General features: G+C 53.0%; 9 protein-coding genes across 9 annotated transcripts; 2 read left to right on the top strand and 7 right to left on the bottom strand.

Moving 5' to 3' along the window:
- Positions 1-3,980: 3,980 nt before the first annotated feature.
- On the bottom strand, positions 3,981-4,650 carry A1O5_12006 (uncharacterized protein; the record flags this gene model as incomplete). Its single annotated transcript, XM_007752575.1, has 2 exons — positions 3,981-4,290; positions 4,448-4,650. The coding sequence occupies 2 exons, from the start codon at positions 4,648-4,650 to the stop codon at positions 3,981-3,983; spliced, it is 513 nt and encodes a 170-aa protein (XP_007750765.1).
- A 537-nt stretch (positions 4,651-5,187) lies between these two features.
- Positions 5,188-7,342, bottom strand: A1O5_12005 (branchpoint-bridging protein; the record flags this gene model as incomplete). The annotated part of the gene is made up of 6 exons (XM_007752574.1): positions 5,188-5,799; positions 5,855-6,066; positions 6,114-6,446; positions 6,644-6,861; positions 6,921-7,134; positions 7,183-7,342. 6 exons carry the CDS (start codon positions 7,340-7,342, stop codon positions 5,188-5,190), a joined length of 1,749 nt encoding a protein of 582 aa, XP_007750764.1.
- A 409-nt stretch (positions 7,343-7,751) lies between these two features.
- Positions 7,752-8,450, bottom strand: A1O5_12004 (uncharacterized protein; the record flags this gene model as incomplete). Its single annotated transcript, XM_007752573.1, has 1 exon — positions 7,752-8,450. The coding sequence occupies one exon, from the start codon at positions 8,448-8,450 to the stop codon at positions 7,752-7,754; it is 699 nt and encodes a 232-aa protein (XP_007750763.1).
- A 920-nt stretch (positions 8,451-9,370) lies between these two features.
- Positions 9,371-10,516, bottom strand: A1O5_12003 (uncharacterized protein; the record flags this gene model as incomplete). Its single annotated transcript, XM_007752572.1, has 2 exons — positions 9,371-9,791; positions 9,876-10,516. The coding sequence occupies 2 exons, from the start codon at positions 10,514-10,516 to the stop codon at positions 9,371-9,373; spliced, it is 1,062 nt and encodes a 353-aa protein (XP_007750762.1).
- A 5,245-nt stretch (positions 10,517-15,761) lies between these two features.
- On the top strand, positions 15,762-16,745 carry A1O5_12002 (H/ACA ribonucleoprotein complex subunit 2; the record flags this gene model as incomplete). The annotated part of the gene is made up of 2 exons (XM_007752571.1): positions 15,762-16,254; positions 16,342-16,745. 2 exons carry the CDS (start codon positions 15,762-15,764, stop codon positions 16,743-16,745), a joined length of 897 nt encoding a protein of 298 aa, XP_007750761.1.
- Positions 16,746-17,970: 1,225 nt separating this feature from the next.
- A1O5_12001 (uncharacterized protein) lies at positions 17,971-20,747 on the bottom strand (the record flags this gene model as incomplete). The annotated part of the gene is made up of 2 exons (XM_007752570.1): positions 17,971-18,809; positions 18,899-20,747. The coding sequence occupies 2 exons, from the start codon at positions 20,745-20,747 to the stop codon at positions 17,971-17,973; spliced, it is 2,688 nt and encodes an 895-aa protein (XP_007750760.1).
- Positions 20,748-21,573: 826 nt separating this feature from the next.
- A1O5_12000 (uncharacterized protein) lies at positions 21,574-22,734 on the bottom strand (the record flags this gene model as incomplete). Its single annotated transcript, XM_007752569.1, has 1 exon — positions 21,574-22,734. One exon carries the CDS (start codon positions 22,732-22,734, stop codon positions 21,574-21,576), a length of 1,161 nt encoding a protein of 386 aa, XP_007750759.1.
- A 1,635-nt stretch (positions 22,735-24,369) lies between these two features.
- Positions 24,370-26,640, top strand: A1O5_11999 (uncharacterized protein; the record flags this gene model as incomplete). The annotated part of the gene is made up of 3 exons (XM_007752568.1): positions 24,370-25,292; positions 25,347-26,018; positions 26,076-26,640. The coding sequence occupies 3 exons, from the start codon at positions 24,370-24,372 to the stop codon at positions 26,638-26,640; spliced, it is 2,160 nt and encodes a 719-aa protein (XP_007750758.1).
- Positions 26,641-26,976: 336 nt separating this feature from the next.
- Positions 26,977-27,876, bottom strand: A1O5_11998 (uncharacterized protein; the record flags this gene model as incomplete). Its single annotated transcript, XM_007752567.1, has 2 exons — positions 26,977-27,411; positions 27,505-27,876. 2 exons carry the CDS (start codon positions 27,874-27,876, stop codon positions 26,977-26,979), a joined length of 807 nt encoding a protein of 268 aa, XP_007750757.1.
- Positions 27,877-27,884: the final 8 nt, after the last annotated feature.

The following is a 27,884-nucleotide window of genomic DNA, read 5'->3' as shown; positions in this document are numbered from 1 at the left end:
AGAGATTAACGGCGCTAGGAGTCGGTATTCGTGCTCGCCTACTGGGTACTGCTGCAACTCTCGACGGAACCAAAGAACTCGAGCTCTTACACGTTGCGGGGAAATTTCTTAATCGTCTGCCTAGATATTCAATCTTGTCCAATCTTGTCCTATGTACCTGTCCTGCCTGATGGCTGTGTTGGACCCCCTATTTTCTTGTGTTGCTGACTGACTCGGTATTCTCGCCACATACCTATCGACCTCTACCTCACACAACACACAGACACACACACACACACGAGGATGCGCGCCCTTTTGAGAACAACCCAAGAACAAAGCGAGTCTGACAATCTACCGCAACAACCTTCTTGCCATGCTGCCATGTTGCCATGTTGCCATGTTGCCTCTCCGGGGAGTGTGAGTCACGAAAGGAGCATTGCCCCTAGCATCCACCTCCAACATTGGCCACCACGGGCTGGGTGCAGTAATACCTGTATACTGATGCTACCACGACATACCATGCAAAATCCATATCCCATTCGAGTGCACTACACAAGGAACCAATATGAGCGTGTGCTCCGCTGGCAGTCGTCATTGGTCACCGGCTGACTCAACTTTTGGGTTCTTGGACGTTGCATGGGGGGAAACTTGGAGTGATGACGGACTCCTCTTGTCCTCCCCAAGCACACAATATCCGAGCGAGCAACCATTTCCGCCGAAGAGGCGAGGCGGCTCAAATTCCGGCCGTTGAGCCACTGCTACGATCTTGTCTTGTTTTTGTCTGCTCTCAGCCCTAAGACCGCGTCGGTGGGCCACCGCCAACCACGGCCTAAGAAAACACTACCATCGACCGCTTTACCGTCCTAACGCCGTGTTTGTCTGCCATCCTCGGGAAACGGCTGCTTCTACTGGCCCTGCTGCTGACATTATCAGTCATCCTTTCTCCGCCTAGGACCGATCAAACCATGCCGCTTTTTGCTGCTGCTGCTGCTGCTGCTTCTCCTTGCTTCCCATCGATTCTTGCTCTTTTGTGAGCAAAGCTTCCCAGAAGCTTACCACCCCATCTCCCCATCTCCCCATTCACCCCTCTCCTCTCCCACCAGTCCATCAGGCTTCACGGACGGAGTGCTGACGGGCGAACTAAATCCAAGAGTGCTGGTGACTTGTCCGCTCTTTCAAACGCGACAACGCACCACCCACTCGGATATACGAGATCCACCGACCAACCAGGTGTGTAAGTCCTTGCTTATTCAAAACAACCTCAAGGTACGGTGGGTAGGTATAATTAGCCCCTCGCATCAGATGTTTTCCAGAGCCTCAAAGCCCTACCGGCCGGAAGGGTGGTGTCCAAGAAGCTTGACTGTCAGCACGCGAAGAAGCTGTCCACCCACCCACGTCCAACCCAAGTACTCGTTTAGGAACTCATGCTGACCACGAAGGGTCGAGAGCCCCTTTCCGTCTGCGCCACCTCCACCACTTCAGGAAATTCACCTTGTAATTTCTGCAAGGCCCGGAGATATTGGGTTGAGTGGGGATACATCCTCGTGTTCGTTCAGCAATGTGAACAGGCGGGCAGGGTCGTCCATCCTGTTGTTACCGCTCCTCCCCCCATGCCTTACATGGCCACACCAGGCACCGATTCCTTTGGTCAGCAACACGTTGGCGCTGGACCTATCAAACCCGGCCGGGAGCCCTCGCGGCTGTTGTGAACCTCCTCACTTCAGGTGCCGTGCATGCTCCCAGGCCCGCGGCCATGATGACCGGCGCCACTTCAACGGTGAGCACTTCACCCTACCAGTACCGAACGAACAGCTATACCATCCCGCCAACGCTGCCGAGGTTCATCTGACTTCCAAATGGCCCCCAAGCGCGGAACTGAGACCATCACTTGATTACTATATGCCTGGGTCGCTGGGGCACACGCACCCGATGATACCGCATCCAGGACCCGAAGATCAATTGGTCGATTAAAGTTCAAGACCTGAAGATCAAAGGGCTGACTTTTCGCTCCTTCGAACCGGACAAGTGGGTTCGGGAAATGCATTCGGCTCGTTTGTCGGGTCAAAGAACTGGGTACATGCAGCAGGTACCTAGCGAGGTACTGTAGGTACCGAGTACGGCCGTTGGAAAACCCGCCTCCCTCCCCAACCATCGGGTCCTTTTGTCAACGAAGGCCATATTCAAGAACCACCTGGAATAACCCCACAGAGCCGAGAGGGAAGGAGAGATAGGTTTCGCTCACCCTGTTGCTGACCGAGTTTTCCTGGCTGGCTTTCCCAATTCAACATCGTCGTCCAATGACGGTCCTTTCTCACCGAATCCTCAGAGCTCTTCGTGCTGTTGTTGCTGTGATTGTCGCAGTGGAGCGGGCTTGTTGGGCAATCCTGTCTCAGTTCCTTCGCTGACCCATCCTGTACCAGGCGCGCTCTTCTGCGCCATCGGCAGATGGATTTGTCTATGGACCGGTTACGGACGATGATGGGATTGACCTTGCTTGTTTCCCCACGGGAGAAAGGAGTTTGGCTGGCATAGTACCTAGTATGATGCATGCGCTTGGGAGACGTCTCTTTCTCTTCCTCTTTCAGAACACACCCCCATCCTTTCGCCGACAATGCAATGCAACGCATTACAATCCAACAACGGCAACAGCAAAGACAATGGCAATGCGATCCTGTGGCCGCCGACCGGGTGCAGAACCATATCCAGAGAAAACTTGAACAGGGGCGGAATATCAACGGCGGCCTGGCGGCCTGGCGGCCTGGCGACCTGGCTGTCTCATGCAAGTTTTGGCAGGTATTAGACCGGCAGGTGGGTACTCGGTAGGTACATTGGGGAGGGCCAGAGACCAAAGACATTTCCAATCTCTCATGTCCGAGACGAAAGACACTCTCTGTCCAGCCAGCGGCTCGAAATTCTCAGCAACTGAGCCCAACGTCTCTTGCCGCGGTCTGTCTGTCCGGAAGTCAGTCAGTCGGTTAGAGCTGAAGCTGTGCCGTTCGCCCGCGGGTGAGTAGAGAAAGAAAATTTGGACATTCACTGAACACCAACCCCAAGCTTCCAGCTCGACCTCGACCTCAGCTCCCTTCCTCGCACCGGAGCCAACGCAATGCAGCGCCCCGTGGGACGTGGATTGGAGATTTGGAGGTTGGGAAATTTGAACGCGGTGAACCACGCGTGTGAGCGCTCCCTGTACAAGCGCCAGCCAGCCAGCCAGCCAGCCAGCCCAAGTCAGAAAGTCGCAGCATGCATCATCCATCGAGATGATATAAATACCTCCTCCTCGTCCTCCTCGTCCTCCGCCGCCGCCGCCGGCGGTTGACAGATCCCGGTTCAGCCCCGAACCCTCTTCTGCATTCTGCATGCTGCATTTCCAGTCTTCCCACTAGCTTCCTTCGTGCGTGGTGGCACATAGATGCAATCCCGCCGGTTGAGAGCGGACTAGAAAGGATGTCCGAGCTCGACTGGGCGGGGTGTTTCTCCGTCGAGGATTGTGCACGGACGGACCTACCTGTTCACCCTCATCTCTCTCTCCCGCCCCCCCCCTCTACCCCCTTTCCGAGGCGGTGCGAAATTTCTCAGGATCAGGACCAAGACAGAACAGGACAGGACAAGGTAAGAGAAAGAGGAAGGCGGAGAGAGTCCGTGTCGGTCAAGGACGAGAGTCGAGGGTCGAGGGCGGGTTTCTGCGTGGCGGAAGCAGAAGGATCTATCTGCATAGGCCAAAACGCACACGACGTCCTTCTGAGTGGAGAAAGTTGATATCATTTTTTCGGGGGAAGTCTGGACATCTTCCCCGTTAGACAGTCTAATCGAACAGGTTCCACGCTATGTATGCCAATGCAAGTGACCGCTTTTGGCTCTCTCTCTCTCTTTTGTAAAGTTAGACCTCTCTTCAAGAGCCCTTCCATGTTCCTATTTACAGAGTTCCCAATGCTGTTGCGTGTGTCTTGTTTATGCTCCCACTTTTTTTTGAGTGTCAAACCACGTCATCAGGGCCATTCTCAATATTGCCTCGCAGCCTGCTGGCAAGCCTTGAGCTGTTCCAAGTACCAACCGCAAATGGTCATGTTCCCTTGGTTCTGGTTCATACAGTCGGTGAAGCTCTTGATGTCAGCGGCACAGGGTCCCGTGGCCTCGGTGGCCGAGTTCGATTGACTGTACAGGGCGTTGGGCATGGCATCGCCGGTGCGGCCGTAGGCGTCGGTGGGTTGCTGCTGCTGTTGTTGCTCCGCTGGCGCAGAGTAGGAGGAGCCACCGCCGCTGAACAGACCTCCTATGGCATGGCCGATTGAAGATCCAACTGCGACGCCACTACATTTGCGCGCACGGATTAGTCACAGAATCATAAACAGACGGAAAAATCTCTCTCTATCTGCTTTCCGCTTTTTCTTTTTCTTTCTGGCAATCCATCCGACTCCACCGCGCATAACGTGTGGCGGATTCCCAAGACCGGGGAAAATTTACTCACGCTGCAGTGCTGGCCATCTGGCCGAAGAGGCCGGGACCTTGCGATGCCTGAACAGGAGGAGGGACCTGTTGAACGGGTGCGGTCGGGGCAGCAGTGGACATAGGACGCTGTTGTTGCTGTGGCGCTACAGACCGAGGAGCTGGAGCCGGAGCTTTCGGTCGCGACGGAGCAGGTCGGGAAGCACCTCCACGAGAACGAGGCATTTTTATGGTATTTTTGGATCAAGGGATAGACCGAGTCGAAGATTGGCTTGGGAGACCGAGGTCAGAAGAGAGATCAATGGAAGAACTGCAAGAAGTGGTGAGGAAAAGGAGTTGTAGATGGACTTGAACGAACTTTGAAGACGGCGAGACGGCCAATTAATGCCAAGAGCGCAGTTGGTCCATGCCAGTTTCGGGCCTGGCGATTGGTCCAATTGTGCCAACTGAGGAACGTAATCGAATCCTCGCTGCAGCCTGTCAGTGGCCAAAAATGATCGAGCGAGCAACAGCGGAGTAGACTCGAGCAGAAAACAAATTGTGATTAAACTGAAGCACTAATAATGAAGCCTATCTGGTTACACACAATAACAACAACCTCGCCTTTGCCGGGTCACCATGTAAGTAATTCAATTTCCCCATGTTTTTTTTTTTTGGATCCAATTCCTGTTCAAGTCGTCTCCATCCCAATTCCCTTTTGTTTCCAATCCCTCCCAGCATTTGGCACATTCTGAAGTTGAAGCTGATAGACCATCCAACATATTATGCCGAAGGCGGCGGTGGTGGGTAGTAATCACGCATGCCTGGCGGTGGCGGAGGTTGATCCGGCGGCGGAGGGGGGGCTTGTGCATCTGGTGGTGGAGGGGGAGCGGCAGTACCACTGTACTGCTGCAAGAAAGAGCTCAGTCCAGGAGGGGCAGCTGGTGGAGGAGGCACACCGTATGCAGGTTGAGCATCGTAACCATGATACCCGCCATACCCATAGCTTTGTGCCGGAGGTGGCTGCTGCTGCTGCTGCTGCTGCGGTTGCTGCCATGGGGGTGCTGCTTGCGTGGGTGCGGCACCGTATCCTCCTTGTGTATCCCCTCCTCGACTCTGGGCCCACGGCGGCAGTGACGAGCCGCCGTCTCGGTGGCTATAGTCTCGGTCGCCATAATCCCGTTGACCATAATCTCGGGGGGCGTAGTCTCGTTCATGTCGGTCTTGTCGGTCCCGCTGCCAAGGAGCAACACCACCAGTCGGCTGGCGTGCCCAGGGACGAGAGTCGCCGCCAGCCGCGTACGACTCACCCTGATCATAGCCGCCAGGTGGAGCTTCGATGCGACCTGCAGGACCGTTCCCAGATGCATTACCAGAAAGCTCTTGCATGAGATTCTGTAGAGTGTTAGATAGTGTGATCATGTGAAGAGGAAAATGCGAATGAACTTACCTCCATCTCTCGGTCGACAGCATCTGCAGCGCCCAGGCGACGCTGTGGCCCGCCGAATCCTCCAGGGATGTTGTTACGCGGGTCGGCCCCCCGCTGTCGGTCTGGACAATCCCTCGCCATGTGGCCGGCGTTGCCGCAGACTCGACAGATGATGTTGGCCGTGAAGTTGCGCTGCTCGGGACAGTCGTATTTGCGATGGCCGATTTGCCCGCCTGAATGTGTCAGTAGGAGTTGGTCAAACACCGGGTGATATACTTACAATTCTGACATGCTTGGTTCTCATCATCACGGAGGGTACCATTGAGCGCGGCAAGTTCGCGCAACTGGTTTCGCTTGAGTTCATTTTGACCTTCGGGGATGGATGCTGCTGTTTCGATGACGTTGTGAATCAATGCTTTGGCTTTGTTGACTTTCTCTTCGGTGTCTGCCATGATGAGGCAGTGTAGATCCTCTTCCTGGTTGCTAGTATGAGCTGCATCAGATCGGCCTTTGCCTTCTTTCACAGAGCCTTTGCCTCGAATGGCGATCTTGGCTCCTGACTCGGATTCCATTTTCTTGAGGGTGTTGCCACGAGGTCCAATAAGTAGTCCGACTTTGCAAAAAAAAGAAGCTAAGTGTTAGTATGAAATTCTCGAAATCAAAAAAGTATGTCTCAGGCAGATGGAAAAGATAACGGTTAGTGTAAGATGCTACGTCTACCTCCTGGATATCGAAGAGCAGACGACAGCATGTGGAACAGCGAGCAAAACAAGGGGGTTTGTAGTAGAGTTATAGGGTTAGTAAGCATACTGAAGTTAATCTCGGGATAATCGTTGACCGGCACATAGACCTTTTCCTGTGTCTTGGTAGGCCGCCTGTAGTCAGAAGGCGGATGGTAGTTGGGGATGGTTTTCATGGCCTTCTCAATCAGTTTGTGTCGCTCTTCTTCCAGCCGTTTGCGGTAACGGAACTCGCGAGTGTTCACACGACGGCCGAAGTTGTCATATTGAGGTGGCGGCGATGGCGATCTGATAGTCGTTAGCTTCTGTAGAGAAATGATCTGTGGAACACAGAGGGGACGACTCACCTGTCTGCTTCCGCAGGGACCACGTCGTTGATTCGCAGCTTCTGGCTGATCTCTTCGATACGGAGATGGAGGGCGTATGCCTCGAGTTGTTCTGCTGTCATGTTCGCCTGGATCATGGTTGGAAGGCCCATGAGGCCTGCCGCTTTATTTTCGCCGGCTTCACCCCAGCGATTGCGCTTTCTACGCCTCTTGACGCCGTCGGCCGTAGGTTCAGCTATAGGATTGTTAGTGAGGTGGATGCGCTCAGAGTCGAACGACGTACCTCTGGGAGGACTTCGCCCACGCTTGCTCGAGTCACCCCAGGCTGGAGAGCTCGCAGAGCTATCATTTCGCGAGTCACCATCGCCTTCACCTCCAAGCCGACGACGCGTTCCAAGGGGGATGTTGTTAGACCCTGTGATGCCTTGACTGCGCCACGACATGTTGGATGCAGAACCAAAGGTAAGAGTATTAGGACACGCACGACAACCGATGATGCGCTGCCTCCTGAGGGCGGTGTCGATGCAATTCAAAAGTCGCAGTGGTTGAGTTCAGGGTGCAGCTTGAAGAAGCAAGGGAGGCGAAGAACTTGAAGTCGCGCCAAGGCCGCGCTAGCCCTCTTCTGGATGGGGTGCGAGAAGGAGCCACCGAAGAAAACGTGGCAACAGTCTGACGAGGCAATATCTGCCGAGTCCAGCGAGTGTTCTACTCAAGTACTGGGTACGTACCTGGCGAGCTGGGTAATATTAGGTAGGATAGGCACCATTTACGGTGGACGGCACCGACAACGTCTCTCAATGATATGAATAGGATTGCTCTATCTCGAACAGCAGCTTAGGTGGGCACCCTTCTTCAACTTGACCCAGACCACTTCCACCACGCCCCTACTCCAAGCGCAATCGGCACCATCACAGTCACCGCTAGCTTCATCGCGGCGTTTCTCAGCAACGGCAGCAGCACTCTGTCCTTGACATCCTCGTGCTCGACTCCTCTCGGATACTCGACTCCCTTGGGTACTTCCTTACCCAGGAACGGACAGATCTGTTCCCATCCCAACCCATCCTCGATCTTCACTACGAGGATCCTGTCTGAGGGGATCAACCTCTTTACGCTTCTGATATAATGCTCGTAATTCCTCATCAGATATTCCTGGTTTCGGGCGTCCTTGAGCCGTGTGCAATCGCTCCAGTAGTCGTAGCAGTCAATGTTTAGCAGGCAAAAATAGTTCAGCGTTCGGTTGAAGTGTCGGAGGATGTTCATCGGTGGTGACTCTACGCCGGTCACAATCTTACCGACGAAGCCGTTGAGCGATCTCGCCCAGCTTTGTGGAGTGCGCTCTGTGAGGATGAACTTCACCTCGGGGTCCTCCAAGTAGGCTTCTAGGCACGCAGTGTCAAAATACGAAGGTATTTCCACGATGGCGTCGTACCCGGCGAACCACTTGTCGAACTCTCGCTTGGTATAGCGCTGGATGCCCGACCAGCGGTCGTGTTGGGCACGGAAGCCTTGCATCATGATCTCCCAGTGGGTGTCACCACCATAGACGGCCATTTCCTACATGTGGTATGGATTGTAGCCGAGTGTCTTGAGGGCTTGGTAGACGCCCAACGTTGCTGTGCTGGAGATGGAGGCGAATTAGTGGACCAGTCGACTCTCTTTAGCGAGACAACATTGCAGTTGTTGGGTTTGATTTCATTGAGGACATGAGCTTACCGACTACAGCTCGCGACCACCAGTTTGACCTTCTGCGAAGAAGGATTCTCCGGGATTCTGTCGATCCTGCGCGACATGGTTGCTAGACACAACTGTTCCTCTCTTGTGTACACGTCCCCAAACTCTTCTTTGCACGCAAACCCACGCAGAGAAGCTGAAAGTGAGCAACATCGTTCTAATATGTTAACCCTGTAAGGCCGGCAGTATTGTATGGAGAGGTGGCACCAAGAACAGCCGTCGACAAGCTAAAGACGCGTCAGGATTCATATTATTGCTAGCCTGCTCCCAGGCTAAATCCTCCTGGAGGTAGCGGCAATGGTATCGTTTCCCCCAAGTTCTGGTGTAGTTAGCGCTTACGACCATTGTGTGAAATGGTAGGGTGGGTGAAGAGCGGCCCAGATTCATGATAGTGTCATACATGGGATGAGTGAACGGGAAAATGTACGGTCGTGGAAAAAGGTAACATGATATGTTTGGCTGCACGCCTGATGGCCCCGTACTTTCGGTCCCGGATTGGTTATTACGGCGCCTTTCAAGTCTAGGCTGAGAATCCTTTGACCAGCCGCCAATCATGAACCGTTCACCTTATAAGTATGGACTTCATTGTGGATTCCATAAGTAGATGGCGACGTGGTAATCTCGGTTCGAAAGGGAGAGACGATGGTGCGGGTGAATGCTTCCAGGAACCCACCACCCGAATTGCTCGATAGACAAGCATTTATACCTTTTCTCCCGAGTCCTGAGAGTCAAGACCATCATCAGGCTGACAACCCGACTTCCACGCCGATACCCGGCCTCCTCGCCTCCAACACTTTCATTGTCTGCTCAAACACCTTGGATTGCGCCTTCTTGCCCAGGTCCGAATAGATCCATTTCTCAACCTCTTGGTTTTTCCCATCCGACATGAAGGCTCCATGAGAGTCGGGCCCGGCGCAAGCACCGTATACCAGCGTCCGCGAACCCACTTCCGTTGATCTTCCAAGCAGCAAGCGCACGATATACATCAAGATTCGGCCAGCAAGTATCACATTTCTATCCAAGTCAGACATGCATAAGCCCGGATTGACCAAGGTGATAGTAACCGGCGACGCCGTCACAGTGCTGGATCTGTCGTGCTCTTGGAGGCGCAGAACGAGTTCACGGATAAACAGGATGCCAATGAGCTTGCTGACTGGGTATCTGTACGTTCTCGTGTCAGCCTGGGGTGGTCCCGGATGGCTCAACTGAAGAGGGTGATACATTCGCGCCGGTTGAGAAACTCACCTGGCCAGCATATCGGAACTCTTCTCGTCATTCAGAGTGGCGTAAATGTCTCGGGCATTGACTTCTTTGAAACTGGTAAAGTGGTGAGCCTCAGAACTGACAATCTCCAAGTGAGGGCTGGAGTCGGGAAATTGGCGCTTCGTCTCTCTCAGCTTGGGCAGCACCGACATGCCGAGCAGGAGAGTGTTGACGACATTGACTTGGATGGTTTGCTCGAACCCTTCGGAGACCACCCAGCTTTGATTGTTGATGCCGGCATTCTCCACAACAGCATCGACACGCGGCAGTTCTTTCTTCACGCGATCAGCGAACGCTAAGGTGCTCTCTGTGCTCGAAAGGTCCAGGGGCCAGACATCGATCGCTTCTGCACCATCAGAGCGGTGTCTCACACTTCGGACAATATCTTCTTTCGCAGTCTCGCCCTTGGAGATTGTACGCACAGCGAGAATGAGTTTCGCACAGTTGAGGCGGTAGAAGTGTCGGGCTGCCTCAAATCCCAGACCAACATTGGAGCCGGTGACGATGATGACCTGGTCGGAGAACGACTTTGTCGGATAAGGGGGTGTGTCCAGGAACTGAGAATAGAGAAAGGTGCGGAGAGCGAGCCCGATATCAAGCTTGAAGTTGAATTCTTGGGCCATGACTGCGACTTTCTGCATGAACTCTTCGTTCTCCGCGATTCAACAAGCGACCCAATTCTGTCAACGGCCTGCTAATCCTGGTGTTCCGACCGTGTCACTGTTTGTAATGCTAGCAATATCGGGCTCTGCCTGCAAGATGTGCGACTCCCCGCATTGCCTGGTCGAGCTATGTAGAAGACGAACTGCACATTCTACAATCGAACAGATACTCGGAACGACGAGTCTCGTAAATTAGCTACCGACCAGGCGCCAGTTGGCTCGGATGAAATTTGGACCGTCCTCGCGAGTCACATTGTCCGCGCGTGGAATGAATCCAACGTGATTGCGTTAGGCAGCTCGCCATGCCGAGAGCTCAGACCTCCCTTTTGGCGGTGAGTTTCGCTGTTGAATTGCGACTTGAAGTGTGAGAGGACGCAGGTCCGGCAGGTTTCGTCGCAAACACAGCGTGGAGCTAAGCCGAGCCACCTGACCGCGGAATGCCTTGTGCTTCATAGTGAGCGTAAGTTCTTGACGCATTGTCCTGACGCGTAGCCTTGCATGAGACGGCTTCGTGGTGATTCCATTAGAGAAGCGGATTCTCGCACAACTTCAACCATGCCTTCCTACCAACGACTTACGACGTAATCTCCTCCCTACGGCTCCTGTTCCCTTCCCTGCATCTCAGCGTTACATAAGCTTTCCTACTTTACCCCTGGACATCACTAACGCGAGTTTAACAACTTATCATACTGGAGCCTCTGCAAGCTGTCCACATCACGTCATATTTTCAGCAGGAGCATTGCAATTCAATCATATCGACAATGGTCAAAGCCTGCCAAGCGGGGGCGTCCCTGCAGGCACGGGCTTCGCGTGTTGACAAGCCTCGTCGCGTGCAGAGACACCGCGACGATCTCCCGTCATAGTGAGATCGATTCCTCGAGATCGGCTTCGACGAGAACAGAGTAGCGACAAGCTACGACTTTTGGCGAGGAAAGGAAGCTGGAGAAGCTACGGGAGCGGAAGAGAGGAAACGCAAGACAATCCCCATCGGACTACTCGCTGGCGAGACTTTCCGGTTGTTCTGCAGCGATCACTTTGACAATTTCTACTCGGATATCTATCTCTCCGAGGCTCAAAGGGTGGTGTTCCTACCCCTTGACGACACGGACAGTCCCGGACCGCGCCAACTGAAGCCTGGCAGCGAGATTGACGCGTTGTATGGCGACGAGTATGTCGATAAAAATGCCAACCCAACTGCCACTTTGGGCCATTCTGCCCTCGGAAGCGCGCGAGCGAGGAAACTTTCGAACTCAGGAGCGACGAATGGCAAGTACGAACAGTCATTCAAGTGTGTTGGCAACGCTTACCTAAAGTCTCATGGGAGATGGTGTTCTATCCTCATGCTCCGCCTGCCGCTGCTCCAAAGACGTTCGAGTTTGCTGGCATCTGGCGCAATTGGGAAGAAGGCAGGGGAGCAGCAGAAAAGCCGCGCCGCTTGCCCCATGAGGCATGGGCTGAGATGGCGTCGTGGGATGAGTAGAGGTACTTCTGACGTGTCGATCCAGGGGCAACGTTTCGCATCTTGAGCACACTGTGTCTGTTCAAGGCTGAGTAGTTATGAGCGAGAGAGCTTGTCGGTTGCAGATTAAATCGGACCGGCCATCATTGGAGTGGTGCTGGCTGTCACAATATTGACGTGATTTGTTGATGATCCTCCTGTCGATCTGTCGCTGTCATTGCAACAGGCTGGAAAAAGTGCCATCATTCAGGAGAGACCTTCTATGCAATCCAGATTCTATCCTCAGAGATCCTTCTTCATGATGGACACTTTCTCTCAGTCAAGAGCTCCAATTCCCATGTGACATGCAGGTTGTTACTAGGCACAAAAGTTTTGTCCTTGAATCTCAATTGTATATTTCATTCTATTTCATGCGCGAAGTTTTCTGGAAGGCTTTGGGCGAGTCTACTCGGTAAGTGTGCGGAGACCCGTCTGCTTCCATCTACTGTACATGGTATCCGTCGTCTGCGAACGCAAGCCTAATCGAGATAGGAATGCAGAGAGTGAACTGACCCATTCGTAGCTGGAGGGAGAGCTTGTAAGCGAGCCCACGTTCAACTCGAATGACTCAAACAGAGCCATGTCCTCATTGACACGCCCACTTCCCTCTGGGAAACGGGAAGAGGGCCGCTCCGCAAGATCGCCGATGGTAACCAGCACTTCACTTCCCTCGAGCCAGCCTCTTGTTCCCTTCCCTGTTGAAATGATCCCGAAGCGACAGGGACAAAAGAATCGCTCAGCCGTGTGACGTGACCGTCCCATCGAATCACAAAGCCGAGATCAAGCAACGCACATGAAGGTCCTTCCACATTCGTAAGGCCGTCCGCAGAGATTTGATAGCTTAGAACAATGGACACGTGCATTAGTCACGCCTGCCGCAGAGAGTCGGTAGCGCAGGAAGACTTCAGCCCTGAAGGGAGGTTGAGGTACATGAGCTATGACGGGACAATGGTTGCAGATGGTCTGGTGACCCTGGTTAAGAAAGCGTTCTGTTTGGAGAAAGCAAAGCCCAGCCTTCATCCCAATCGTGGGCCTCGTGGTTCCTTGCACTTCCTGTCTATGTTGTCGATTGCACTTGCGCAGAATCCGATCATATTGGATAGCACCTCGCCTCACCGTGTCGTGGCTGCATCAGCTGTTATCAACAGATTCAGACAAGGTATGGCCATTCATTAGACCATCACAACTGTCCCGCGCAGCACCTTTGGCTGTGCTTCGTAGAGTCGATCGCCGTCATCGATTGATTGGGTGGCGGCATTAGAGCAGTTCCGAGGGTCAGTCTCAATTTGGCCGGACGCATGTCTGCCCAAGGTCAGTCAGTTTGAGTGCACATATGCCCAACCTCAGGCCAGATGTCAACTTCATTGGCTGCTTCATTTTGGGCATCAACGCCAGTCGCCTCCTTTTGGCCTGTTCCCGAGCGGCAGGTCTGGTCGATGCTCCGTCCAGAAAGATGGAGAGTCGCTTGAAATGGACCGATATGTCAACAGCAAACCACGTGTGTAACAAAGGTCAAGGAGAGCTACCTCGCCTTGCGCTGGTGCATTGGACAAAAAAATCGAGTTCCAGGGCGGTCTCTTCTGAGAGACAACGGGCAGTCTGAGAACAACGGACAATAAACAGTTGGGGAACAAAGAAGAATTGACAAAATGAGCGCTAGAGAAGTTGCCGTGGCGCTGAAAATCCGCGGCCAAGTTGCAAAAGAAGAAATTGCTCGAGTTGCTTCAAGTGAAGGGCGAAGTGATTGGTGATCAGTGATGAATGTTACACAGGGCGGAAGCGATTCGCAGAAGTCACCAGTGACAGGCGGATTGGCTGCGTCTCAATGTGATTGTCAATGTGATAGTGGTTTAGCTGATGCTGATTATTGGGTCCCAGACTGTCCTTTGTTCCCATACTATCCTTTCCTGGGCTGTCCTTTATTCCTAGACCAGAGGCTGGGCGTGATATTTTGATTGTTGCAATGATGTCCTTTGTTCTTCGAAACCATCGTAGTAGTGTTATCAAGTGACAGTTAACCAATACCAATACGATCCTTATAAGCACCTAGCGATAGCACGCTCGCGACTGATTCGACCGTGTGGGCGAAGTGCTCTGGTTCTCCACGACATCTAGGCAAAGGGGTCGTTCAGCCTGCTCGCTCCCTGTTGTCTGGAAAGTTTGTCCAATGGCTGGCCTGCTAAAGACTTTTTGAGTGTCCAGCATTATCATCAAACCTACTCACCGCCGTGCTTGGTAGCCATTCATGGACTGGTTCTTTACTCCTGGATCGATAGTCCTTGCTCCTAGGCTGTCCTTTGTTCCTAGGCTATCCTTTGCTCCAGGATTGGCCGTCCGTTGCTCCTCGGCTGTCCTTTGTTCCCGGACTGTCCGTTGTTCTTTGATCCTCCACTGTCCTTTGCTCCTGGACCTGTTCTTTGCTCCTAATTTTCCGGCGATCCTGATGGTGCATTCTTCTAGTTGAGGGAATCTTTTGATGCGGTCCCAATTACCATCACAAAAGCGATCGACAAATACTAAAGCATCTGTCGATTTCCTCTAAACTTCTCAAGTGCTGTTTGTATTTGGAGATCGTCAGGAAACGAGTCAAAGACTTTGTAGATTGAATCCTACCTTCTGTCCTCGTCAGCCTGTAGAGTTATTTGACAATCCTTCCAATAACTTTGGTTTGCGCTTCCAACTTGCGCTCGGACACGCCAATAACTTGGTCCCACGAACCAGTATATCAAAGAGACTCACACTTGAAGGAGTAGACGCAGGGAAGTAGAAGCCATAGTCCATCCTGATGAGCAGCAATACGCTCGGCTCTTGTGCACGGAGGAGCGACAGATCTCCAGAGAGGATGTATGTGTGCGTGGGCCACAAGTCCGTCGTGGTGTCTCGGCCATTTTTCTGCTTTGAGCTGGGGACGCAAAGGGGAACCAGGGAAGGCATCTGGGTAGATAGTCCGGCCACCGTCTTCAGAGCAGGTAGCATCAGTCACAGATAGAGAACAGTGTCATGATACGACGTGCTTGGAGTTTTGGGTTCTTCTTGGTCATCGGCAGCCCGATGTGGCAGGTCTTTGGATGTCCATAGACCGGCGCTCTTCATTTCAGACAAGGCAAGTCATCTGCAAGGGTCTCGCAATGTGGGAGAAGCGGTTGATATCTGAAAACAAAAGGGGGCTTATGCGGGACATCGAAGTGTTGGGTACTACCCGGGGTTTGGGTCCATTACGCCAAGGAATAGAGATACATTCATTCATCATTGAAATCTCGTACATGGATGAATTGGACTTGACCTTGCTAAGATTCTGCAAGAAAAGGCTTCCAAAATGGAAGAAGTTCCTCAGATCGGCTCTGGAGCGCCTATTGGGCTGTGCCAACTCTTGGCAACCGGGCCACACAAAGGGTCGTGGTCACGTGGGGAGGGCTCTGCACCCACAGTACCAGCACCTCGATTAGGATTGCTCGTCACTCAAAGTGCGGAGAAGCCCAACTAAATTTATTTTGCTTCTTTTCTGGCGCCCTCAACTACGGTTTAGCTGTTGTTTGCGTCGCCCATTGCTTCTCCTTTTCGCCTACACGGACCTCTTGACTTGGACGTTGCCGCAAGCTTCGAGTTGCCTCAGGAAATTCGTGAGCGACGCTTTCCTCAAATCTCACTCCTTCAGACAATACGTTACTGTTTCAGTAATCAAACCTCAACGTTGCAAACAAAGGCAAAATGGCAAAAGACAAATCGGCCACAGCTGAGCGCAAGGCTGAGCGAAAAGCCGAGAAAAAGGCCCTCAAGGCAGAAAAAGTCGCGAAGAAACAAGCTGCTGCGACATCAAAAGCTGGCGGTGCCGGTCCTACTGGAGTGACGAAGGCCAAAGGAGAAAACAAAGAGAAAAAGGCGGCCAGGAAGGTGCTGGCAGAGAAGGCGTTGAGTGAGCTTAAGGGCAAGGGTAACGAGAAAATCAAGTCAGAAGCAGAGGACCAGGATGAGCAGGAAAGTGGTGAGGAGGAGGACGAGGAGATGGAGGAGCAGAATGGTGTGAAAGTCGAGGAGGCGGACGAAGAGGAAGAAGACTCAGAAAAACCAACCAAGAAAGAAGGCATTGTTGAAGAAAAGAAGAAAATCCTCGCTACACGACCTGTTGGAGCATTGGTGCCCTTTGCGAATCCACTGGCTGACGATAAGGTGGCCAAGAAGGTGTTCAAGTGTGTCAAAAAAGGTGATTTATAGCTTCCCACCCTCCCCCCCGTCTCTAGCTACTGCTTGCGATTTCACAACTCTACTAACTCAGAGGTTATCTTGCCAGCCGCCTCGCAACGGACTCTGAGACGCGGCGTCAAAGAAGTCGTCAAAGCGCTTCGAAAATCCCCGACTTCCTCCTCTACCGAAAACCTTCCCCTCGGCGTCGTCGTTCTTGCGGCAGATATCTCCCCCATGGACGTCATCTCCCACATTCCCGTGTTATCCGAAGACCACAACGTCCCCTACATTTACGTGACAAGTCGTGCGGAGTTGGGCACAGCAGGTCTGACGAAGCGGCCTACAAGTGTTGTAATGGTGAGTAGGGACGCGGGAAAGAAAGCTGGGAGGGAAGGTAAGGAAAAGGAGACAAAGGCCGATGGGGAAGGCGATGAGAAGGAGAGTTGGGAAGAGACGTATAAGGGCCTTGTCAAAGCCGTGGAGCGAGAGGGGAGGCATGTTAAGATCTAATCGGTTGAAGCTCCATGATTTATTTCTCGCCCACAATTGGGAGATGGCTGGTGACTGCGAGTCGAGGACCACACAGCAGCACACAGGTCGCAGCTGGAGTACGAGGTAGAGTTTGGTCAACCGCTGGTTCGGGTGGGCATTCTCGCCTTCTCACTTTCTTGTCCTCTCGCCCCCTTCTTACCTTCTTGTCCTCTCACCTCCTTCTCACCTTCTCACCTTCTCGACTTCTCGACTTCTCGACTTCTCTCATTGCTACCTGCCTCAAAGACCGTCCGCTGTCGGCTCCTACAACAAGTTAAAATTCCTTCGGCGAAACCTTTCTCAGAATGCATACCGGCACATATCATAATTATGCAGATTCGACATATTCTTTGAACAAATTTGATATCGAAACACGTCCACTTATCGAACCTGATATCGAGGTACGTTCACTTATCGACTCTGATGTCGAAGTACGTTCTCTTATCGAATTGAATCAGAAAATGGAAAACACCCCCAACAACGGAGCCCGACAGCCGGCCCTCCCAAACCACCCTCGCCTCCGTCGATTTCTCCAAGACGCATCGCTGTGTCTCTTTCTTTTCGCGGCTCCCTTGCTATGTCTAGGATACCTCGTGTGGGGTCGAAATGAAGTCTGCGGAAACAAGGTTGTTGCCCAGCTCGCTACCTCCGTCGTTACCGGATGGGTTTGTCTTGCCTGTAACACCTTCATCCAATATCGCGTCGAGGCCAGAATCAAAGACCCCGACTGGCAAGCCCTCATCAAGGAAATTGCGACAATCTTCTGGCTGTACGCTAGCGGCCCTCTCTTCGGTCTTACATTTGCCTATGTTTGTGGGACAGACTGAACCACGGTCTGACCGATCCAGCTGGATTATTGGCGCATGTGCCATCGGTCAAGAAAGGAAAGGACAGTCAACAATGAGGGCTCAATATAGGGGAAATATCACGAGCAGACGATGCAACTGTATCTGGTGCAGGGAACAGTGCAGGACTCGATTTTGGGCGTCGACTCGACTTGCAGCTGAGTTTGGCAAGGTGGTCTGTATGCTTCACATAGCTGGCAACTGCGGTGGTCAATCATGTTGGCCATTCACCTTTTCTATTTTCTTTTCGTCTTCCTTTTTGTTGATTCCATCAATCGCATGTGGGACGTAACCTGACGTGGTAGTAGATGGTAAAGTTCTCACTAGGCTACCCATTCCTTGTGGGGGACTGTCTAGTCCTAGACAGTTTCCATGGGACTCCCCGGCTCAGACGACCTCGGCGACGGCAGTGCGGACGAAAGTCGACTGCTAAGTCTCCCGAACAGGGACCTGCTCCCTCTAGCTCCACTCCTGGGGCTGAGACTCCTTTCTCTCCGCCACTCAGGCGGTCTCAGTGTTGCCCTTGAGGGAGACGGCACGGGTGATCCGTTCGGCGTCCTGACGACAACGGCAGGCAAAGGAGGACTGTCCGTTGGGGATATGGTTGAAAGATTCGAAAATGACTTTTCAAGGTCCCGGACTGTGGTCCGTGGCGATCCCTCGGTCTGCCACTTCGTCGAGCTAGAGAAAGGTTCGTCGAATTGTATCGTGCTGGATCTCTGAGGGGTTTTGGCCAGTTCCCCCAGTTCCTCAGGCAATTTGCACAACCTGGATGGTGCCTGTGCCGCAGGCTGCGAGGCATGTCTTCCTGCTGCACCGGGCAGGTGGCTGCCGATAGACTGAGACATGCGACGCGTAGCTTGCATCAAGCCATGAGAACCTCGTAATGAGGGCTCGTGGCTCAGATCTTGGGAGAGTCTGGCCTCAAGACTCGCGAAAGTCGCAACCTTGTGCACCGTGGGTTGCTTTTCTTCTTTGTGAGAAGTTTTCCTCTCCAGGATCTTTTCCCTCAGCTTCTCGGACTTCTTTGGGGCGGGTATTGAGGTGACTGTGGTAAAGAAGAGTCCGATGTTGGCCAAAAGCGTCTTCACACCGTGGGGATTGTTGACAATCACGATCAGAAGGTATGTCGGAAGGCAAATCCCAACCGTTGTTATTGCGAAGGGAAGAAAGGAATCCTTTGGAGGCATGTTCGTCACTATGGCGAAGTTAGCATCAGAGGTGATACGGCAAACATGGATATCAAGGAGTAGGAGCGAAGAAGGATGCGATCTGGAGACGACGTACTCCCATAGATTCCCGTGACATAGCTCAAAGGCAGGTAGAACAGCGTTACAAGCGTAAGTAATCGAATGTTCCAGCCTTGTTCCACGGTTATCTTTGCCATACTGACGGCTTCCCTGCTCTCCAAAATAGAAGAGCCACTAAACAACCACTCTCGAAGGTTTTTGATCTGCTTTTGCTGTTCTTGAAATATTCCCAAAACCTCTTCCAGTTGACCAACTTCCTTCTCAAATTGTCTTCGGGTATGGACCAATTTCTTCCTCCAATTATTGTACCGTGGCGATTGATCCTTGGTGCCTGGAAATAATGTTTTGTGCTCCCCGGACCAAAACTCATCCGTGAAGGTGTCCCTGTAAGTCGAAATCATGTCCTTGATTTCGTTGCTCAAAAGGCTAAGAGTCTGTGATGCCCAGAAATAGCGCCGTGAGTAAGTGAATTTGTTGTTTTCAAAGAGAAGTTCGTCTCGCAGAGCAGCATCGAAAATTGATTTATTCGGTGGAGTGGCCAGTTCTTGGATTTCCTTGAGCACGATTTTGAACCTCTTGATTGCATCTTTGTACTCCGACAAGACGGCCGTCAGGAAAGCGTCCGGGCCATTGCAATAGTGATGATTATGTTCATGTGCGTCAACGCTGGAATTCCAGTCCGGAAAACATTGTATCGAGAGGACCTGCCATGGCGCGAACGGATCATACACATGACCAATAACCGATTTGTTCTTTCGAGAATTGCGCCGCAGGGTGTAAGTGGGCTTACCGGCAAGGGAGAGGGCAACCACGGAAGAACACGTTGTCAGCGGGATATGGCCATTCTTGGATTCTGAGGATTCCTCATCGTGATTCTGCCAATGAAGTGGAGCACGCCCTTCTCCAACGATAGTGTGATACTTGAAAACAAAGACAGTGGATCGCTGTCGACGCTGGTCCTTCTTCAAGTATCCCTTTGTAATAGCTTTCGTCGGAGTCTCATCATCGATCAAAATACGGAAAATGGAATCCATGTCGAAACATTCATTCATGGTGAGATGTAGGGCAGCAAAAAGACTTGATGCAGGCTCACGGACAACGATTATCCGTCCCACGGCTTGTTTCCTTGACTCATCATTGTTGGTGCTCTTTAATGCTTCCCAAGCCGCAAAAGGTCCTTCGTCAGAATCACCGCGAGAGAACCGCAGAGGCGCGCCGTCGCTATTTACGTGGTAGATGTCTGCATGCTGATGATTGGCATCCGTCTGATGATGGCGGTCTTTGAGAAAAATGCCATTCGAAAGCAGATCAATGTTTCGGAGAAGATCCTGCAGAATGTATTTGCTGTAGATATCCCATGGGTGCCTCTTCAAATGCTCAATCAAATCACTCTCCGAGAAGTCTGTTGGAGGCAATGGCTCCTGTGCAAAATATGATTCATCGTCCTCGCTATCGGAACTGCCGTCTCCAGTATATATCGAATCCTTCGGGTGGCGTAGATGGTGGTGATGCTCGAGAACATGGCTGCTTGGATTCGAGTGGTAGCTGTCTAGAGTCGGCCGCCTTTTCGATCCTGTCGCCGGTGGGGCAACCTCAGACAATGGCAGGGAGATGGGAGAAGAGGCTAACGGAATAGATGTGAGAGTCTGCCGCGGATTGGCTGTGGCAGGTCTGTCTGGCGGTGGATGGAGAGCCTGAATTAAAGTCTCGTGAACCCTTTCGAAGGTGGCTAGGTACGCTTCGCGGTCGACTTCAAGCTGATGGATCAGTTTGAGGATTGTATCGTTGTCGACGGCCATCTGTGGAGGAGGTTGTTGAGGAAAGTACCCATCGACAAATCGTGGCGACGAAGCGGTAGAAGGGGAAGAAGGCTCCTCAGGCGTCATCTTATACTATGTATTAGTCTGCACAACAAGGCTGAAGGAATCGAGCCCATCATGCAGCCAAGAAGGGCGGACCAGCGTAGCAACCGTACTCGGTACAGCAGAACAAATGAAGGCACGACATGCAGTCAGAGACGGGAATCCAATGCCTTTCTTCATGGATTCAGTGGAGGAAGGGCTGTCGCCGCAAGGTCCATGGAAGCGGTCTACTGCTTAGACCGCCCCCCGTCAACAGGTAAACAAGTGGGTCGTTTGGAACTTGGACGCCCCGAGAGAGGTGAGGCGGTGTCTGGATTCTGGGAGACAGAGAGGTGATCTCGCCAGCCTTTTGGAAATGCGGGATCGTCGCCATTGAGGGGGAAATGGCTGGGCGGATGGCGTTCACTTCACCTGGCGGATTGCCATCCACGCCATGACGCTGTTGTTGGAGAAATACGAGTTCAGGATTCACGTGCCCAGCTGAACAAGACGAGAAGGCAAAAAGGCTAAAGGCGCGCCCAGAGTCAAGGCAAGCAATTAAATACGGAACATGCACATGCGATTGGGCAGAAACTTGGCCCCCCTGGTGCCACCGATCCGACGCCCTCATTAGATACATACCTACGATCAAATGGTGATAGAAGAGGATGGGTGGCCTGGAACACCAAGAATCCAAGAGAATAAGGAAGCAGATGCAGCGAAAGCCAATCCCGATTCACGTCATTTTAATAGACACCCGCTGGTTCTCTATCCGTCTTATTTCGTTCCATGAGGCTTCCGACAAGTCTATTGCATCTATCCCTCCATGATCACGAAGTCTGTACGCAGTAAAGCCTCAAAGCGAGGTCCTTCATGCTCCCTCGTATTTCTTTTGTTGGTGCAGACTGATGTTGGCAATCACGGGTTCATCTGCTGCCCCATCGCCTTTGAGAAAAACATCATCATCGTCTGTCTCGTCATGATACCCTCGCTCATTAGGCGAGTCGTCAAAGTAGTCCATCGTGTCGTCAACCAGGGCGTCCGCGGCCACCTGGGCCTCGGGATCGTCACTGAAATCAGGCGGCGGGTGACCGGTTCTTCGTGCCGCATCGCGGATGGAGTTGGTTTCATCAGCCTCAAGTTGCTTGGCTCGAGCCATGGTTTGTCGATAAATGTATAATCCTGTCAAGCTGCCCACCACAGCACCCAGTGCAATGCTTCCATAGTTGATGGCTCGATCTCCCATGGTCATCTTTTCCCGTGTACGCGCGATGACGGCCAAGCGGCTTCCAATAAAGACGTGCACCAACAGCTTGGGGGTGACCATCGCCGTGGCCAGGCCATACATGAATGGGCTGACTGTAGGGAAAGTGGACATGGCACCGTTCGACAGGGAATATGGTAGAGGGCAAAGTCGGATCATGGCCAACAACTTCAACCCGTCATGCTTCAGGATGAGGCTGAAGGCGGCAAACCTCTTGTCGTGGGCGACCATGCGCTCCACCCACTTCCGCAGGACACTTCTCGAGACGATAAAGGCGCAGAAAGATCCGACCACGGTAGCGGAGGCCAGAATCAGCCAACCTTCGCCGACGCCATAGACAAAGCCGGCGGTGGTGCCGGCGGTAGAATATCCAATGACGGGTGGGAAGGCACAGACAAAGACGATAGCCCATAGGATAGTCCAGCCTCCGGTGGTATGTTTCCAGCGTTCAGCGAGGGGTTCGAGCCAGCCGAAGATACGTTCGTTGAACGCAAGGAACAGGACACCCAGGGTGGCCAACGCTACCAGCCCAATGCAGGCGAGGATCTTGTGCAGAAGAGTCATCCCACTCCACACTTTATACACGCGGCGCCTCATCTTCTCAGCGTTATTGATCAGTTCATCTCGCCACGCTGTTGATGGACTTTGGACAAACGGAGAACTTCGGCCGGTAGAAATGGACCGTCGGGGAGGTCTCCAGGGACTGAGGAGTCCGGCAGAAGGAGAGTCGTCGTCGGGATCGGGTAATGATACAGGATTTGGAGCCATTGTGCGGAATGAGAACAGGGTAGGGTGATGTTCGGACGTAGAATCGATCGAAAGTAAGCCCAGCCAAAGGCGGGCAGTATAGGGGGGCAAAGGAGGACGCGGAGGAGGCGGGAGCTCAAGAAATACGGGCATCAACCATTGGGAAAGTAGGACGACTGGAGTTTGTGTGGCCGTAAGAGGAGTATGAAGAAGAGATGGAGTTGTAGGTATGTAGACATGGAAACCATAGAAGATAAGAATGGCCTCGTTGAAAACTGCGGCCTGGAGGTTGGCGGATTGATGAGTCTCGGATCAACCTGCGACGCCAGCTTCCGGGTGTGGATCATGCATACCGAGTACATCATCGTCACCATTTTGGTGTGGGACGCTTGTGCCTCTCATTATTCGGTATTGTGGGCTCTCTCTGCATACTGCAGGTAGCTACCTGGTACGGAGTATTCGTCGTGGCAACCAGCCTGAAGCATGCTGGCTTGGGCACTGTCGACTTTTGATGGCGTACGAAGTACCTACGGAGTCCTATTGAGTGATCAACTTGTATTTCAACCAGGCCGCCCTCTGGTACCAGAAGCGGCACTGTTTCACAGCGGACGGGAATATCCTCAAATGTATTGTTATGTAGGGCCATTGTTCCATCTTCTGCGAACGTTTCCGCACCAATTTGTCTCCAGGACGTCTGCTGAGGGACAATATAGAGGTGGGGACTCTAGCCGCTATCCTGTGCTCCGTACCAAATATGTACTGTATGTACATAACTACGTACACAGCCTTGCCAGGTGGTGATACGAGGAATTTGGTTTGGCCTTGGTGTGGCCTGTCGAGGCGCTTTACTGGTCCTGAAGCCACCGGCACCACGGAGCCGACAGCCTGGAAAGCGGACACTGGGCAGCCCAATTTAGTGGCCTTCTCCCCCAAGGCTCAAGCCTTCCTCCCCGCCTGCCATGCCTTGGACCAAGCATGTCCCCTAAGCATGGAACGGAGCAGCTACTAGTAACTTCCCACCCCCATCAACCTTCTCCTCGTCGTTCCACCCCCCTGTTCTCGGCTTCGCAACGAACCGTCTCTCTATCCTTGCACCCTGGAGCTGCGGTGCATCTGTTGCTCGGACTTACATATCCTTACAAGTACATACCCAGTACTTCATACGTTACGCAGACTGGCTGTGTCTGTTCCAAGGATTCCGTTCCTCCTCGCTCACTCACTCTCGGCAATCGACGTCGTTCACCTGCGTAGCCGCGCAACCTGGAGCGGCTGAGGACCTTGATCGACTCCACCCGACTACGTTGTCAACTTTCACCTGGCGATGAACTTCGCACTGCCACTGCGTTTGCCTGATGAACTTGTTTCTGCCTGACCCTTCGCTAAACGTCTCAGTGTTCATCTCGAGGACAACAGTTGAAGCACTCCCAGTCCGGTTCACGCAGCCCTAACCGGGCTCTTCGGAACGCTTCTGCGGAAGCATGTCTTATATACCCTAAAGCAATCGGTACAATCACCTCAGATATCCCTCATTTATACCTCACCGTCAAGATTCACATGCGCAAACTCGCCCGGTCACGTCGAGCATCAGCTGGATCCTCTGAACTCCCCCTTCTGTCGTAATACAATCTTACAGCTAGACTACGATCACGCCCCGAAATGATTTCTGACGAACATTACGATCTTTGTCGTCCCATTCTCGACGATCCGACTATAGAAGAGGAGGATAAGACAGAGCGGTTGGAAGAGTTGCTGGGCAAGGTGCCTGGGCTGAAGGGTGCAGCCTTGGAGAATGCCGTCCTTGATGCCCTATGGAAACATCGAAATGCTCAACGCGGAGAAACCGCCGAGACTCCCTTGCGACATAATGTCATTCGCAAGTCATCTCCCGCTCCCTGGCAGGCCAACCGTGCTCCCACGCCTCTAGGGTCGCCTCCTCCGCTCTCCTCCAGCCCCGCGCTCTCGGCAGGATTCCCAGCCTCGCGGCCGAGTTTCTCTCGCCAGAAGTCCACCATCCCGTCCCCCTTTGTATCTCCTCGGCCTTCACCACGCCTTGCTCTGGCGCAACCGATACCTCACAGTCCGAGCCTGAATGCTTATGAATTTTCAGATGCGAGTCCTGCCCCGGATACCTACGGCGACTATGGACACGAGAATGTTGACTGGCTCCTGGCTGATGATTCTGCCAGTAATACTTCCTCCACGGCCACCGGGGGCTTGAGCGCTGCTGCACCAGAATGGGTTCCTCAACCGGATATGAGTCCCTATGACATCTTGCGTTCCGTCCTGGGCGACCGAAAGACGGATGAAGAGATCGAAGAGGCACTCAACAAGAACTCGTACGACTTAGGGGCTACCATTGCGTCCTTGCTCGGAACGGACACTGCCGATACGCAATACACGGGAGTTCCGTCGAATGAGAATAGCGTCCTGGTCGGTAAATCCATGGCAGTCAACCATGCCCGGCCTTCCACTCCTGGCGTGCATAAGAACCCTATAGTCTGCAAATATTGGCTTACGTCGGGCTCCTGTCTTCGTGCCGATTGTCGTTTTGCTCACGACACTAGCGGTTATCTATGCAAGTGAGTCTATGGTGTGGTCTTCTCTGCTCTCCACCATACTAATGAGGGCTATAGATACTGGATGAATGGAAATTGTCTGGCGGGAGATGCATGCCAGTTCTCACATGACCCCGCCCTGCTCATCAATCATCTCACTGTTGGTGAAAGCCCTGCTGCTCCGCAGGCTTTTCAACTCCAGGATCACTTTGAACAGTTTCCCTCGCTCAGCAACCAGAACCTCAGAAATACCCTTCAAGCCGGTCTGGCGGCTGGAAACACCTTTGTTCCTGCCAATCAAAAGAATCGTGGGGCTTTGGGAAACTTGGGTTCTGGCCCTCGATCTCATTCTCGACCTACCTCGCGTCATCAAAATCGACCGGAGACGCCCTCATCTTTGTCTATGGACGACCCCGAAGCATTTCCAACTTTAGGCTCTGCGAAACGGGGATCCAAGCATCATGGCCACCGGTCAAGACATGGACATGGAAGTGCGGAGAAGGAGACGCCCTCTTCGCTTGCAGATGTTGTTCGCATGTCTCCGTCCCCGGCTATTGGTCAACAGCGCAAAGGCGACCCAGGGCGCAAGATCAGAACTTATGGAGGCTCCGAGAGTGCGGCGGCACGCAAAATCCCAGAACCGCAACATATCCCATGGCTTGAGACAGGCGCCCGCGCAAATCAGCAATATTTGAAGTACAGACAGGAGGCAATCAAGCATGGAAGCATACGAAATAAATTTCTGCAAAGGTAAGTCCCTGGCGACGCTGCCGTAAAAATTGTGAAAGATGCTGAAAAAGATCATAGCGCGGCCCAAGCATGGAACCGCAACGACGCCCGGGCTGCAAAAGCGCTCTCTCTCCGGGGCCAAGCCGAGAATGATGCGATGCGCAAAGCCCACCGTGAAGCCGCCAAGGCCCTCTATGAGGAAAGAAACAAACACCTGTCCACCTCCCCCGTCGACGACGACGAAGAGCTCTACATTGACTTACACGGCCTGCATCCCGAAGAAGCCATCGAGTACCTCGAGGACATCCTCCTCACCCATTCCAAGAGAGGCAGGAGGATCATCTATGCGATAACGGGAACAGGACATCACTCCAAGAATGGCAAGGACAAGGTAGGCAAAGGAGTACGGAACTGGCTGAATGAGTGGGGTTACACCTTTCGCGAGTTTAGTGTACCGGGCGAAAGGGGTGGATATATCGGCGGCGTGCTGGGGATCGATATCACGAGTCACAGGCGACAGCCCCTCTCCGCAGAAGAAAAAGCAGATGGACATGAAGAAGAGACATCGCCGACGCCGGCTATAGCGACGGCAGTTGGAAGTGGAAAGATCCAGGTGCTCAAGCGCGAGGAAGTACCTGCGTAGAGACTATGATGGAGCTTCGGGCTGGATACACAGCACCGACAGCTATGGCCCACTTGGTTCCCTCTGAATTGTTGGATTTATGTGAAGAGACGGAAGGTCCTCGACGGTACCTTCAAATCTAGCTTCCAAGGACATGGTGGCTACGCAAAGCCCGGTCTGCAGATTGCGCTGGGTACCTTTTGTTGGCTGGAGCCATATCTATGAACCCATGGGACAAATTTGATTCGGACTTCATGGACCATTCGAGTTGACTCGTCCGCAACATATATAGGCTCGAGGTCCAACAGGCCAGTGTTTGCAATCTTTTAAATTTCAACCATGTATGTTTCCTTAATCTTACCGCCACTGAACACCGAACATCTTTGCAGCTTTCCCTTTGAACCCTTTCTCCGCATCTTTGTTTTCCAAATACACCGTCTCATGGCCCTTGGCCGTCAAGCTCAACAACTGATATTCCAGTCTGTCGCCATCCTTGGGCTTCGTCATATGCACATTCACCACTCCGGTCACTCCGCTCTCGGTGCCCTCGACGTTGAAATGCATTCGGAGGTGGGCTGTGCCGAATTTGTCTACATCGGTGGAATGGGCCAGCGGACGGGCACGGGCCCATTTGTTGGCGGTGGGCTCGCCGTAGGCCTTTATCTGGGACGCGGGGCCGAGCAGGGCGCGACATTCCGCTGAGGATTTTATGCGAGAGACAGCGGCGTTGAACTGGATCGTGTAGGAGGAAGGAGAGAAGAGCTCTGTGTACAGTAGGTAGGCGATAGTGATCTGTTTCCCCCAACCCCCCCCCCGTCAGTATTTCAGCACAGCTATTTTTGCGTGGGAAAAAAAAAGGGAGCGAAAAGCAACAGAGGTTCTCACTGTTCCCACAAGACCCAGCGAGACGAGCACGAAGTTGAATGTCTGCTGGGTTCCCCGCGCTGCTTTCTCCCCCGTGCTCAGCTCGCTCCAGTTGTAGCGGCCATCATCCGTGGTGACGGTGACGGCTCGTCTACCAGAGCTTGTGCTTGCATGGCGCCTCTGTGATTGCGGCGGCCGGGCCTGATCAGAAATGTCGAGGCGCGATGCGGGTCGAACATGAGGTGGGAAGAGCACACGCCTTTCGGTCGGCAGACAAGGACATGGCGAGTGGTCCGAGATGCCAGTCGAGGACTTGGGAAGGCGACCATTGCCATTGGCCTTGGGAAGACGTAGCCGGCATGCCCGTTGGAAAGCGCGAGCTTTGCTGGCCATTGCGACCG

This window comes from Cladophialophora psammophila (genome assembly GCF_000585535.1).
Source record: "Cladophialophora psammophila CBS 110553 chromosome Unknown aczJe-supercont1.30, whole genome shotgun sequence".
NCBI classification, from domain to species: Eukaryota; Fungi; Ascomycota; class Eurotiomycetes; order Chaetothyriales; family Herpotrichiellaceae; genus Cladophialophora; species Cladophialophora psammophila.
The sequence above is the reverse complement of the archived record's forward strand: the minus strand, read 5'-3'. Positions and strand labels throughout refer to the sequence as shown.